The sequence below is a fragment of the Macrotis lagotis genome, chromosome 2 (assembly GCF_037893015.1).
Source record: "Macrotis lagotis isolate mMagLag1 chromosome 2, bilby.v1.9.chrom.fasta, whole genome shotgun sequence".
NCBI lineage: Eukaryota > Metazoa > Chordata > Mammalia > Peramelemorphia > Peramelidae > Macrotis > Macrotis lagotis.
The window spans coordinates 173,302,883-173,317,806 of NC_133659.1; the positions used below are offsets into that span (position 1 = coordinate 173,302,883).

The 14,924-nt window shown below is 37.3% G+C and overlaps 1 protein-coding gene across 5 annotated transcripts in view; it reads left to right on the forward strand.

Moving 5' to 3' along the window:
• TEX14 (testis expressed 14, intercellular bridge forming factor) overlaps window positions 1-14,924 on the forward strand; it is a 148,855-nt gene that overhangs the window by 50,276 nt on the left and 83,655 nt on the right. For all 5 annotated transcript variants that reach the window (XM_074223600.1, XM_074223601.1, XM_074223597.1 and 2 more), the window contains exons 6-8: window positions 1,102-1,183; window positions 11,655-11,785; window positions 14,247-14,360. In XM_074223600.1, the coding sequence (XP_074079701.1) occupies window positions 1,102-1,183; window positions 11,655-11,785; window positions 14,247-14,360 (327 nt within the window). The remainder of the gene's footprint in view (window positions 1-1,101; window positions 1,184-11,654; window positions 11,786-14,246; window positions 14,361-14,924) is intronic.

A 14,924-nucleotide genomic window follows, 5' to 3' on the forward strand; every position in this document is an offset into this window, starting at 1 on the left:
AAAGAAAATATTTTGAATCATTGCTATAAAGAAATGATATAGGGAGTCTAAAGGATGAAATGAAAGAATTGCCTAGCAATGGTGAAGGTTCAGTTGAGTTACACACAGTAAATAAATTTGTGATTTCAACAATGTGAAAAACTTAAAAGTAGACTAATTCCCTCCAGTAACAGAAATCAGCAAATTGTCTATCACTTGTAGTCTTAGAGAGTTTCTTGGAAAAATAGACAGTAAAGTGACAAAGGTGAATTTTCTGTAGACTGTAGCTCATTGCCTGTCACCATAAATTTATAGAGGGTGAAATCATCTTGATTATTATGTAATTTCCTTTTAGAAACCTAGAAATCAATAGTGATGGTAAAGCTGGATGAGGAGATTTTTTGAGGTTAATAACAAAAAATTGGTTGAGGAAAGGCAAGAATTTTTACAGCAATGAATTATTAAAAGTAGAAAACCCTTAAGACAGGCATGGCTATGGTGGTGAGTGAAACCTCTGAGAATAGGAAATCAAAAAGAGGACAGAGCTAGTTTAATTTCAGAGAAGAAGGGGGTAGGGGGAAGTTTCAGAAACAGTGAAATTTCAAAATTCAGCAAAGTGACCTGGAGTTTTGTAGATGATAACAAGGCATTTTTTTTCTGAAAAGTGATATAGATAGATTGCATAGACTTAGAAGAAGGAAAAGTTTTTAAGGAATTGCAGTAGAGATCCTTAACCTTTTCTGTGTCTGAACTTCCTTTGATAGTCTGGTAGAGCCTTTGGACCCTTCTCAGAAAAATAAATACATAAAATACAAAGGATTGCCAAAAAACCAAAAGTCAGTGAAAATAAAGATCTAATCTTTCCCATCCAAATTCACAGATCTTGTTAAATCTGTAATCCCCAACTTAAGCATCTCTCTGGTAGAAGAATGGTCTGAAAGTGATAACAGGGAGCAAAATGCTTTTCTGCCCTTGTCACTTCAAATAAACAGGTGGGGCATTTTATGTGCCAAGTGAGTGGTATGTATGAGGAGTGGTATTAGAATTGATTGTCGGGACACTTAGTCTTGGAGCATTTCTGAAGCTACAAATAGTTAATCCTTTCTTTTTCAACAATTTTAGAAATCCTGACAACTCCCCTAACTGTGCACTGAAACCTGGAATTGTTTCTTCCAAAAACATCTACAGCTTTGGTTTTGGGAAGGTAAGGTATTAAAGATGACAAACTGCTGTTCACTGTAGGTGCCTAATAAATAGTTTGTTATGCTAGAGTGGGAATAAATATGTGTGGCTTCTAGTCCATCCTAAAAGGGGGGGAGGGGGAGAGGGAGGGGGAGGGAGGGAGGGGGAGAGGAGAGAGAGAGAGAGAGAGAGAGAGAGAGAGAGAGAGAGAGAGAGAGAGAGAGAGATTACTGATTTGAATCAAATTAAAGCTAGGCTAGGTCTTGGGTCCAGTTCCTACACTCAGCTTCTTTCTCTTTTCTCTTCCTTCTCATCCACCTTGCAACATATCAAGTGGGGATTTTCTCCTTTTTTTCTATCTTAAAGCAAAGTGAGTTCTTAGTTTGGGTAGGAGAGATTCCACAAGCAGTTCCCGGAATGATTCCAATCTGTGCTTTATTTGGCATTTTACAAATCATTCCTTCAGTTATGAGGGAATGAGAGCACAAAGTATACTGCAAAATCAAACAACTTCTGACTGTGGATGGCAAGATTCACTGGCTTCTGTTCTGTTCAACTGATCTTATTTCCTTTTATTTTCTTGGAGAGCTTTATATTTTCCTAGTCAGACAGTAGTTAGACTGTAGGTTTGTGTGTATCTTTACTTCCCCAGCCCTTCCTTCTGCATACACTATTCTGTCATTTATAATGACAAAAAGGTTGAATTTTGTATGCATTATTGGAATGTTGGTCTTTCTACTTCCATTCTCTCCTCCAGTCCTCTACTTGAGGAAAATAATTTTAGCACATTTGTGGAGGATGAATTCATATATCTTAAGTGTCTTACTTCAATGAGATGGACCAGCATGTAGTTTCCAGGGGGCTACAAAGGGCTATACAAGGTGACAGCAGTTTTTAAAAATCTTTTTACTTTTCAACTCTTCACTCCACCCCAATCCTATTCACCATTTTTCGCTAGACATCCTCATGAATCTCTGCACACCTGAAAACTTCTCTTTGTTTTCACTTATTCTCTTCTTCCTTCTTTTCTCATAGAATGAAGTGACCCTTCTCCTTTCCAAGGTAAATTCCTTTCCTTGAACCTTTGATCCATTGCCTAGTCTCCTCTGAGACTTTGCTCCATCATTTGAGATATTTCTCCATCTCATATTCAAGCACTTTTTTTAATCTTCATTCCCTTCCTCCCTGCTTATGTTCTTATTACTAAATTTTTTTCAATTTTGAGAAAGATTTTATTTATTTTGAATTTCACAACTTTTCCCCTAATTTCACTTCCCTCCCCCCACCCTCCACAGAAGTCAGTCTCTTAGTCTTTACATTGTTTCCATGGTATACATTGATCTAAGTTGAATGAGATGAGAGAGAAATCATATCCTTAAGAAAGAAAAATAAAGTATAAGAGAGCAAAATTACATAATAAAGATAATGGTTTTTTTATTTATTTTTATTAAAGATATTATTTGAGTTTTACAATTTCCCCCCCAAGCTTGCTTCCCTCTCTCCACCCCCACCCCCCACGGAAAGTGCTCTGTCAGTCTTTGCTTTGTTTCCATGTTGTACTTTGATCCAAATTGGGTGTGATGAGAGAGGAATCATATCCTTAAAGAAGAGAAGAGAAGTCTAAGAGGTAACAAGATCAGACAATAAGATATCTGTTTTTTTCCAAATTAAAGGGAATAGTCCTTGCACTTTGTTCAAACTCTACAGCTCCTCATCTGGATACAGATGGTACTCTCCTTTGCAGACAGCCCAAAATTGTTCCTGATTGTTGCACTGATGGAAAGAGTAAGTCCTTCAAGGTTGAACATCACTCCCATGTTGCTGTTAGGGTGTACAGTGTTTTTCTGGTTCTGCTCATCTCACTCAGCATGAGTTCATGCAAATCCCTCCAGGCTTCCCTGAAATCCCATCCCTCCTGGTTTCTAATAGAACAATAGTGTTCCATGACATACATATACCACAGTTTGCTAAGCCATTCCCCAATTGAAGGACATTTACTTGATTTCCAATTCTTTGCTACCGCAAACAGGACTGCTATAAATATTTTTGTACAAGTGATGTTTTTACCCTTTTTCATCATCTCTTCAGGGTATAGACCCAGTAGTGGTATTGCTGGGTCAAAGGGTATGCACATTTTTGTTGCCCTTTGGGCATAGTTCCAAATAGCTCTTCAGAAGGGTTGGATGAATTCACAGCTCTACCAACAATGTGATAATGTCCCAGATTTCCCACAACCCTTCCAACAATGATCATTATCCTTCCTGGTCATATTGGCCAATCTGAGAGGTGTGAGGTGGTACCTCAGAGAAGCTTTCATTTGCATTTCTCTAATAAGTAATGATTTAGAGCAATTTTTCATATGGTTATGGATTGCTTTGATCTCCTCATCTGTAAATTGCCTTTGCATATCCTTTGACCATTTGTCAATTGGGGAATGTCTTTTTGTTTTAAAAATATGACTCAGTTCTCTGTATATTTTAGAAATGAGTCCTTTGTCAGAATCATTAGTTGTAAAGATTGTTTCCCAATTTACTACATTTCTTTTTATCTTGGTTACATTGGTTTTATTTGTGCAAAAGCTTTTTAATTTAATGTAATCAAAATCATCTAATTGGTTTTTGGTGATGTTCTCCAACTCTTCCTTAGTCATAAACTGCTCCCTTTTCCATAGATCTGACAGGTAGACTAGTCCTTGATATTCTAATTTGCTTATAGTATTGTTTTTTATGTCTGTGTCCTGTAACCATTTGGATCTTATCTTGGTAAAGGGTGTGAGATGTTGGTCTAATCTAAGTTTCTTCCATATTAACTTCCAATTATCCCAGAAATTTTTATCAAAGAGGAAGTTTTTATCCCAATGGTCGGACTCTTTGGGTTTATCAAACAGCAGCTTACTATAATCATCTCCTGCTTTTACACCTAGTCTATTTCACTGGTCCACCACTCTACTTCTTAGCCAATACCAAACAGTTTTGATGACTGATGCTTTATAATATAATTTTAGATCAGGTAGGGCTAAGCTACCTTCTTTTGCACTTTTTTTCATTAAGCTCCTGGCAATTCTTGACTTTTTATTTCTCCATATGAACTTACTTACAATTTTTTCTAACTCGTTAAAGTAATTTTTTGGAATTTTGATTGGTAGGGCACTAAACAGTTTAGTTTTGGTAGAATTGTCATTTTTATTATATTTGTTCTACCTATCCATGAGCAGTTGATATTTGCCCAGTTATTTAAATATGTTTTAATTTGTGTGAGAAGTGTTTTATAATTGTTTCCAAAAAGATTCTGAGTCTGTCTTGGCAAATAGACTCCCAAATATTTTATATTGTCTGAGGTTACTTTGAATGGGATTTCTCTTTCTAGCTCTTCCTGCTGTTTCTTGCTAGACATATATAGAAAAGTTGAGGATTTATGAGGGTTTATTTTATAACCTGCAACTTTGCTAAGATTGCTAATTGTGTCCAGTAGTTTTTTGGATGATTTCTTGGCATTTTCTAGGTAGACCATCATGTTTTCTGCAAAGAGTGAGAGTTTTATCGCTTCCTTCCGAATTCTAATTCCTTCAATTTCTTTTTCTTCTCTTATTGCTGAAGCTAACATTTCTAATACAATATTGAATAGTAGTGGTGATAATGGGCACCCTTGTTTCACCCCTGATCTTATTGGGAAAGCCTCTAGCCACTCCCCATTGAATATAATGCTTGTTGATGGTTTCAGATAGATACTGCTAATTATTTTAAGCAACAGTCCATTTATTCCTACACTCTCTAGTGTTTTTAATAGGAATGGATGCTGTATTTTGTCAAAAGCTTTTTCAGCATCTATTGATATGATCATATGATTTCTGATAGGTTTGTTGTTGATATAATTGAGTATACTAACAGTTTTCCTAATATTGAACCAACCCTGCATTCCTGGAATAAATCCTACTCAATCATAATGTATTATCCTAGTGATGACTTGTTGTCATCATTTTGCTAAGATTTTATTTAGGATTTTTGCATCTATATACATCAGGGAAATAGGTCTATAATTTTCTTTCTCTGTTTTAACTCTTCCTGGTTTAGGTAACAGTACCATATTGGTTTCATAGAAAGAGTTAGGCAGAGTTCCATCTTTCCCTGTTTTTCCAAAGAGTTTATATAGGATTGGAACCAGTTGTTCCTTAAATGTTTGGTAGAATTCACTTGTGAATCCATCAGGCCCTGGAGATTTTTTTTTAGGGAGTTCAATAATGGCTTGTTGAATTTCTTTTTCTGAGATAGGGTTGTTTAGGTATTTAATCTCTTCTTCATTTAACCTGGGCAACTTATATTTTTGTAAATATTCATCCATTTCACTTAGATTATCAAATTTATTGGCATAGAGTTGGGCAAAATAATTTCGAGTTATTACTTTAATTTCCTCCTCATTGGTGGTGAGTTTACCTTTTTCATTTATGATACTAGCAATTTGGTTTTCTTTCTTTTTTTAATCAAATTGACCAGAGGTTTATCAATTTTATTGTTTTTTTCATAATATCAACTTTTGGTTTTATTTATTAATTCAATAGTTTTTTTGCTTTCGATTTTATTAATTTCTCCCTTAATTTTTAGAATTTCTAATTTGGTATTTAATTGGGGATTTTTGATTTGTTCTTTCTCTAAATTTTTAGTTGCATATTTAGTTCATTGATTTCCTCTTTCTCCAATTTATTCATGTAAGCATTTAGAGCTATAATATATCCCCTGAGAGTCACGTTGAATGAATCCCATAAGTTTTGGTAAGTTGTTTCATTATTATCATTATCTAGAATAAAATGGTTAATTCTAGAATTTGATTTTTGTCCCACTCATTTTTTAAAATGAGGTTATTCAGTTTCCAATATGTTCTGGGTCTATATCTCCTTGGCCCACTATTGCATATGACTTTTATTGCATTGTGATCTGAGAAAGATATATTCACTATTTCTGCCTTTCTGTAGTTGATCATTAGGATTTTTGTCTTAGTACATGATCAGTTTTTGTATAAGTTCCATGTACTGCAGAGAAAAAGGTATATTCCTTTCTATCCCCATTCAGTTTCCTCCATAAGTTTACCATATCTAATTTTTCTAACAATCTATTTACCTCCTTAATTTCTTTCTTGTTTATTTTATGATTCAATTTATCTAGATCTGATAGCAGGAGGTTGAGGTCTCCCACTAGTAGAGTTTTGCTGTCTATGTCTTCCTGTAGTTCTTTCAACTTCTCCTCTAAGAATTTAGGTGCTGACCTACTGGGTGCATATATATTCAATATTGAAATGACTTTATTGTCTATGGTACCTTTTAGGAGGATAAAGTTTCCTTCCTTATCTCTTTTAGCTATCTATTTTTGCTGCTGCTTTGTCTGAGATAAGGATTGCTACCCCTGCTTTTTTTACTTCAGCTGAAGCAAAATATATTTTGTTCCAACCTTTTACCTTTACTCTATATGTATGTCTCTGCTTCAAATGAGTTTCTTGTAAGCAGCATATTGTAGTATTCTGTTTTTTAATCCACTCTGCTATTTGCTTACGTTTTAAGGGCAAGTTCATCCCATTCACATTCAAGGTTATGATTACTAATTCTTTATTGCCCTCTGTGCTATCTTCCCTCTGTTTGTATTTTTCCCTCTTTCCCCCCCTTTATCCATATTCCCCAGTATTTTGTTTCTGAATACCACCCCCTTCAGTGTGTTTGCCCTCCTATATCACACCCTCCCCTTTCTTTCCCCTTTCCCTTTTTCCTTTCTCTTCCTTTTGTTATTTCCCCCCTTTTCCCCAACTCCCCCTTCCCTTTCTCCATCCCCCCTTTTTTCCCCTTTTAATACTTGAAAGGTTAGATGTTTTATAAGTTAACTGAGTATTTGTAGGTTGACTTTAAGCCAAGTCTGATGAGAAGAAGATTCAGGTGTTTCTCCTTTGCTCCCTTCTTCCCCTCTATTACCATAGGTTTTTTGTACCTCTTAGTGTAATGAGATTTATCCCCATTCAATCCCCTCCCTTCTCCTGTCTCTTTCCTGTCCCCCTTTTTAAGGAGGTAATGTTTTTTAGATCATTCTATCTAAGTCATAGAAAATTTTGAGTGTCCCTTCTAGTTCAGTATATTCTGTCGAATAGAGTCAAAATTCCTGGAAGTTATTAGAGTCTTTCTCCCAAGTGGGGTTAAAGCCAGTTACATCCCATTAGATAGCAGCCTCATGGATAGGTCATGAATGTCCCTCATTTCTGGCTAGGTGTATTCTCTCTGTTAGAGTTACAATTCTCAAGATTTCTGAGAATCTTTTTTCCCCCATGCTGTGATATAGCCAGTTTCAACTTACTGGATTGCATTTTTTTCCTTTTACCGCCCTTCCTTTTTTTTTTTTTTTTTTAACCTTTTCATGAGTCTCTTGAACCTCCTGTTTGATGTCCAAATTTTCTGTTTAGCTCTGGTCTTTTCATCAGAAATTTTTGGAATTCTTCCATTTTGTTAAATGTCCATCTTTTTCCCTGGAAGAGAAGGCTCAGCTTTGCAGGAAAGTAGATTCTTGGCTGCATTCCAAGCTCCCTTGCTCTTCGAAATATCTCGTTCCAGGCCCTTCGATCCCTTAATGTTGATGCAGCCAGGTCCTGCGTGATCCTTACTGTGGCTCCTTGATATTTAAATTGTTTCTTTCTGGCTGCTTGCAGGATTTTCTCTTTTATCTGATAGTTCTGCAGTTTGGCCACAACATTCCTTTGTGTTTTCATTTTAGGATCTTTTTCTGGTGGGGATCGATGTACTCTTTCAGTAACTACTTTGCCCTCCGATTCCATGATATCAGGGCAGTTTTCCATCACTAGATCCTGTAATATTAAGTCCAGGCTTTTTTTCTCTTCAATGTTTTCAGGAAGTCCTGTAATTTTCAATCTATTCTCAAGGTCAGTGGTTTTGTTGATGAGATATTTTATATTCTATTTTTTCTATTTTTTGATTTTGTTTAATTGACTCTTGCTGTCTCATGGAGTCATTAGTTTCTGTAGACTCCATTCTTTTTTGGGGGGAGGAGTTTTCTTCATTAACCTTTTGCAACTCCTTTTCCAATTGGTCAATTCTACTTTTGCAAGAGCTTTCCATTTGACCAATCGAGGTTTTGAGAGAATTAATTTCTTTTTTGCATTTGCTCATTTGAGGATCTGAGAGAATTATTCTCATTTTGTATTGGTCCAGTTGATGATCTGAGAGATTTATTCTCCTTTTGTGTTTGTCCAATTGTACTTTCTATGGTTTTGTGTTCTTGTTGCAAGGTAATAATTGTCTCTCCCAAATTTTTGCTCCTTCCTTTTTTCTTCAAGGAAGTCTTTCTATGCTGGAGACCAGATCGTATTCTCCTCAAAGGTTTCAGGTCTCTCGTGAGTTAGGGTCTTTCCCTTCCTGGAATTTTTCTATGGATCTACCTTTCCGCTGACCCTTCTTCATTTTGCTAAGACCTTGAGTTGGGGCGGGGCTGGTTCACAGGGGCTTGAGATCACTAAAGGCTTTACTCACTGAGTGCAGTTTCTCTGGCTGGCCAGTAGGAGGTGCTGGTTGCTTTCTCTGGAGTGTCTGTGACCTTTACTGAGGCCTTCTCCCTTTGCTTGAAGGAAGGAGTTGGAGCTATTGAATTCTTTTGCCTTAAATCAATGGTGCTCTTTACCCTGGCCTGAGATCATTCCTCAGCTGGGCTGGTTCTTCTGCTCACACACCTGGGCCTGAGGCAGAAGTAGTTTGCATTTGTTTGTTTGGGAGGAGTTCTGAGCTGCAATGGGACCAGAGGAGCCCAGGATGGTGTCTGCAGCTCTCCTGAACCAGAACTCTCCCCCCAGCTCAGTCCCCAAGCTCCAGGGGGATAGTACCAACACTAGCGCCTCTGCTCCCCTGCGGACCTAAGCCCCTTTTGTCCAGCCCCACCACTGATCCAGAAGGTCTGGCTCTCGGCCCTCAGACTCCTGGTTCCAATTCAGCTGTTAATCTGGTTGATCCGGGGCTGATCCTCCCTCTGAGCCCAGACTTACCCGCCTGAATTCAGCCAAAGCTGCTACTGGAGACAAATCCTGAGGTAGATGTTCTTTCTCCTGGCTTTTCTTTCTGCGTTTTGTGGGTCGGATTTCTTTTAAGAGGTTTGTTTCATGTGATAGATGGGGAAGAGATCAGGAGACTTTAGAACTGTGTCTGTCTTCTCTCCGCCATCTTGGCTGGAAGTCTGTGATAACAGGTTTTTTTAATTAAAGTTAATAGTCCTTGGTCTTTGTTCAAACTCCATAATTCTTTCTCTGGGTACAGATGGTATTCTACATCGCAGATACCCCAAAATTGTCCCTCATTGTTGCACTGATGGAATGAGCAAGTTCATTAAGTTTGATCATCACCCCCAGATTGTTGTTAGGTTTTACAGTGTTCTTCTGGTTCTGCTCATCTCGCTCAGCATCAGTTCATGCAAATCCTTCCCGGCTTCCCTGAATTCCCATCCCTCCTGGTTTCTCATAGAACAATAGTGTTCCATGACATATATATGTGTGTGTGTGTGTGTGTGTGTGTGTGTGTGTGTATACCACAGTTTTTTAAACCATTCCCCAATTGAAGGATGTTCATTTAATTTATAATTCTTTGCCACACAAACAGGGCTGCTATGAATATTTTTGTATAAGTGATATTTTTTATCCTTTTTCATCATTTCTTCATGGTATAGACCCAGTAGTGGTATTGCTGAATCAAAGGGTATGCAGTTTTTTGTTACCCTTTGGGTATAATTCCAAATTGTTCTCCAGAAAGGTTGGATGAGTTCACAGCTCCACCAACAATGTATTAGTGTCCCAGATTTCCCACATCCCTTCCAACATTGATCATTGTCCTTTCTGGTCATATTGACCAGTCTGAGAGGTGTTAGCTGGTACCTCAGAGATGTTTTAATTTGTATTTCTCTAATGAGTAGTGATTCAGAGCAATTTTTCATATGACTGGATCATTTTGATTTCCTCATCTGTAAATTGCCTTTACATATCCTTTGACCATTTGTCAATTGGGGAATGGCTTGTTTTTTTTAAAAATTTGACTCAGTTCTCTGTTTTAGAAATGAGTCCTTTGTCAGAAATACTAGCTGTAAAAACTTTCCCAATTTACTCCATTTTTTAAAATCTTCGTTACAGTGGTTTTGTCTAGCACTCTCAATCTTAAAAACTTTCCCTTAATTCTTTTACCCTTTGAGTTTCTGTTTTATGTAGTTGTTCTTCAGCTCCCAGAAAAAGTAGTCAGCACCTCCTGTGCTACCTAATTACTTCTTACCAGTTACCTGAAATTTGTTTTACAGACCCGCTCTCCTGACTTCCCTCTTCATAGTATCCACTAATTTCATCATTGTTAAATTTGAAGTCATTTTCTTAGTCTTCATCTATTTTGAAGCCTCCACAAAATTTGCCACAGTTTACAATCTCTTTGACTGTAGCATAAAATGCAAAATCCTTAGCCTGGAATAGAAAGCCTTCTTCATTCCGCCCCTCTCAAGTTTTCAGTCTTAGTGCAAATTATTTCTTTTCATGACCTTTCCATTCCAGTGAAATTGACATGTTGGCTTCTTCTCATATATCACCTTCCATCTCCTATCTCCTTGACTTTGTCCAAATTGTCTCCATGTCTGGAATAGACTTCCTTTTCCTTCTATCTCATTAAATCCTCAGCTTTCTTCAAAGAACATTTCCTGACCACTTCCCCTTTCCTTTGAGATAACTTTAAAGTACTTTGTGTTCACCTTTTGGACCTAGATGCCATCTGTCTCTTGAGGTCAGGGAGGTTTCACTTTTTGTCTCTTTATCTCTAACATCTCACAGAGTACTTTTGTACTGAATTGTGAAAAATTTTGGAGTGCTTTTTAAATCAAAATTTACAGAGGAGACTCATTGATCATGTGAGAGAAGATATTTTGGATCCCAAAGTATACCCCTCAAAGAAACACTATTAGTAAACATCCCACTGATCCACTCCTCTGGAGATGGGAGATCCACAGAACTGTCCATTACCTTTTCAGACTTTTTCAGCATGTGGGCAAGATGTGCTGACTTTTTTCCTTCTCTAAAAATACTTTTTGTTTTACAGGATGGTTTTTCTGGGAAGGGCAAAGGAAAGGACACTTATGATAACTATCATGATATAAGAAATAAGATATTGATAAAAACAAATTATAATCAAACAAACAAAAAGGAAATAGAGGGGGTATAATGAGAGGTAGTATGGTATAGTGGAAAGAAGACTGAATTTGGAATTAGGGAGCTTTAAATTTTGACTCAGCTGTTTATTAGCCATGAGACTTGGGGCAGTCACATTTCTCTCTGGTTTCCAGTTTCCTAATTGTTAAGATAACTTTGAAGGTCCTATTTCTAAATGTGGCCTTGTATTTTTGATTGTATCAGTCCTTAAATTCTGTAAGTTGTAACTAATGTGGCTTAGTACTTTTTCTTTTCCTTTTCACATTATAAGGGAAAGTTTTTGGCTTCAGTTTTATCTCACAGGAGGAACACAGCTGGCTTATTTGGGATCTCTCCCAGTCATTGGAGAAAAGGAAGTAATTCAAGCAGATGATGAATCAACCTTCTCCTTCTGTAGTGGTCCCTACATGGTCATGACGAAGTAAGTCAAAATGTACCTAAGGCCCACTCTGGAAATTTGCTTCCTGAACAGTAGGAAGACTAAATTATCTGTATTTGTCTTTCTAAAACTCTGGATGTTTCTAACCAATCATAAGAAAACTTATTCCTTATGAAACCATTATTGTCATTTTTGTGGATAAAGAATTGCTTTTCTTGTTTTGTAGCATTCCAAATCATTATCTTTTCCTGACACCTGTTTAAAATCCAGTACAAATTGTGGTAGTGAAATAAGTCCAGTTATTCTCTCTAAGGACATTTTCATTTGTAGCTAGAGAACTGACCTTACAGCAGCACCATCTGGTCCAGCTCTTTCCTAACCAAATGGCTCCATTTTTGTAGGAACAACAGATAGTTGTTTTTATTTCCATTGATTCTAAAAGAACCCTTAACATCCTGTCACTTAGGAGAAACAATGATGGCATTTAGTTTAGAAAACTCCTCTGCCTGGTTTTTATCACCCTTAATAACCTCATCTTATACTCCCCATACAGCCTTAGGTTCTACTTATAACCCTTATATGCTCCAATATGTATTTTCAATCTGGTCTCTTCACTGCCCTTCTCCCTCTGCTCTCCATTCAGAAAACTGATTCTTGCTTCTGTTCCTAATTTTCGGGAGCTAAATATCTCTTCTCTCCAATCACACCAGCATTTAGTAGAAAATGCTCTCCAAGTGGATTTGTTTTTGGCAATTTTTCTAGCATACCAGATATGTGAAAAGACATAACAAAACTGATTTGGTCCCATGACAATATGGAAGAAATAGAAGACATGTCTTTCTAGTATTTCTCCTGATTTACATATATATATATATATATATATATATATACATATATATGACAGGAAGTCAGTATATCTTGATTTCTGTGTTTTTATAACTTTAGTGGATCTAATTTTTGGACATATCTTCTCCCCCATTTCTTTACCTGATTTCCTAACATTTTAATTAATGGGGAAATGGCTATTTCAGTTACCTCCATTCTTATATATGTACTTTGGAGGTCTTAAAACATGTGGTTGAAAGGATGAAGAAGAAAGCATTAGGTAATTATTGTTCAACCCATGGCTGCTCTTGCAGACTGATTGTTCAAATATCCATATTTTTTAGAGGACAAAGCCTGAACAGGTCATGAATATAAAGCATAAGTAAATAGCCAAAAAATCCAAAAGATCCCAATAAGTCTACAATATGACAACTCAGTTTTTCCCAAGCCATTCTCCAGATTTTAAAGCACACTAAATAGATGTTTCAGCAAACTGGTTTTCATTCAATCAAGGCTTGTTCAGTACTTCACATATTGTTGTATCTTATGTTCTTTATGTGAACCAGAATAGAAATCAAACAAGAACCTAGAGAGCATGCTCATGGCACAGTTGGGGCTGCTTCTAGTACCTGGAATACCTTCTATAAGGATCTCTTGGAAGCCTGATTTCTTGTAATGGGGGAGATCTATTCTGCCCTGATTATGCCAATTATATGGTGGCAAACCCTTTGAGAGAACACTGAGATGCTGGAAAGCTTGGTTATTAATATGTTTATTAGGGTTAATTAGATTAATTGAAGGACTTTACTCACAAGAAGACTGTGGTCCTGGGTGGCATAGGATAAAATGGTAGATCTTTTCACCAACTCCAGGTCAGGCAAGGGATTATATAGAAATGGAATAAAGAAGGTGGCATAGTATCAAAGATGGTTCAGAGTCACATGCAAGTTTCCCCTCAGGATAGTTGGAGCTTCTTTTACTGTTTAAATTTACTTAAGGTAGTTTATATTCTCCATGGAGTCACAGGTCCTGTTTGTAAACATGGGCTCCCACTGTACATCACTCCAAGGCTCTGGTATTAGGCACAGGTAATACAAAAACAAGAAAACAACAGGAAACATACCCCAGTGACAGAAAATTTACATCTTGCCATATTCCTCCATCTCCTGTCCAGATCCTTTCAGCCTTCCTAAGCTTAGACTACAAATAAGCTCTTTCTGGAGGTCATACTCAGAGTCCTGATAGCTCACTCAATTTTCCCTTCTCCAGACGCCTGATGTGCTTGGATGGAGCAGCCTCCAGACTCTAGCACAGAGACTTTCACTGCCAAATATTGTTACTGGTTTCTGGCTATGAACCGTTTTTTACAAGTTTCTTAAAGAAACTTGTGTCTCCCTCAGCATTTAGGACAGTGTTGATGCTTGCTGATTGGTGACAAAGATAACCTTGCTTTTAAAAAGGATAGAATCAGTTGTGCTTTTCTTCCCTTTGTGGGTGCTAATGCAAATATTCAGTAAAGAAGAATGAAGGGATTGAAGAGACTACTCATCATCAGTGTTCACTCACTGAACCACTTTGGTTGCTGAGTGAGATAACAAACCTCAGGAAACAGGATTTCAGTTGAAACAATCTACTCTGTGGGAAGTTGACTGAAAGTGCTTTCTCCCTCCATATTTAGTCTGGTGTGGAATGGCAGCAGAGTCACTGTGAAGGAACTCAATTTTGCAACTCACCTCAACTGCAGTAAGCTTCGGTTTGCTGACTTGCTGATTGCAGAACAAGAGCATAGTAGGTAAGAGACAAACGTCACGGGGTGTGTGACATGACTTGAAATACCACCGGGGTGCCCAGGTCACAGTAGGGGTACTAAATAAGACACAAGAGGAAGCATTCTCAGTGGAAGGTGCTGAAGTTGGATTAGTTGCTGGCAATTTAATAACCCACTTTAGGATCTTGGATTTAGAGTCAGGTTGTTGTGGTTGTATCGTTTCAATAATATTCATGACCCCATTTGGTGTTTTCTTGGCAAAGATACTAGAATGATTTGCCAATCTCCTTCTTCAGCTTATTTTACAGATGAGGAAACTGAGACAAACAGGGTTAAGTGAACTGCCCATTGCTAGTAAGTGTCTGAACTTGGATTTGAACTCAAGCCCCAGTGCTTTCTCTACTGGTTTGTAAAACCTGTGCATCAGGTTCTTCTACTTCTAAAGTTTCTGTGATGTCTGAGTTGCTGGTCTGATTCTACTCAGGAAGCTTCTTTGAATCTTTAAGACCTTGGGTTACTGTTGTAAGGCTAGTTCCCCAGCTTTAGCCAGGCTAGGAATTCAACCCTCAGTTTAACCAGGGTTGATCA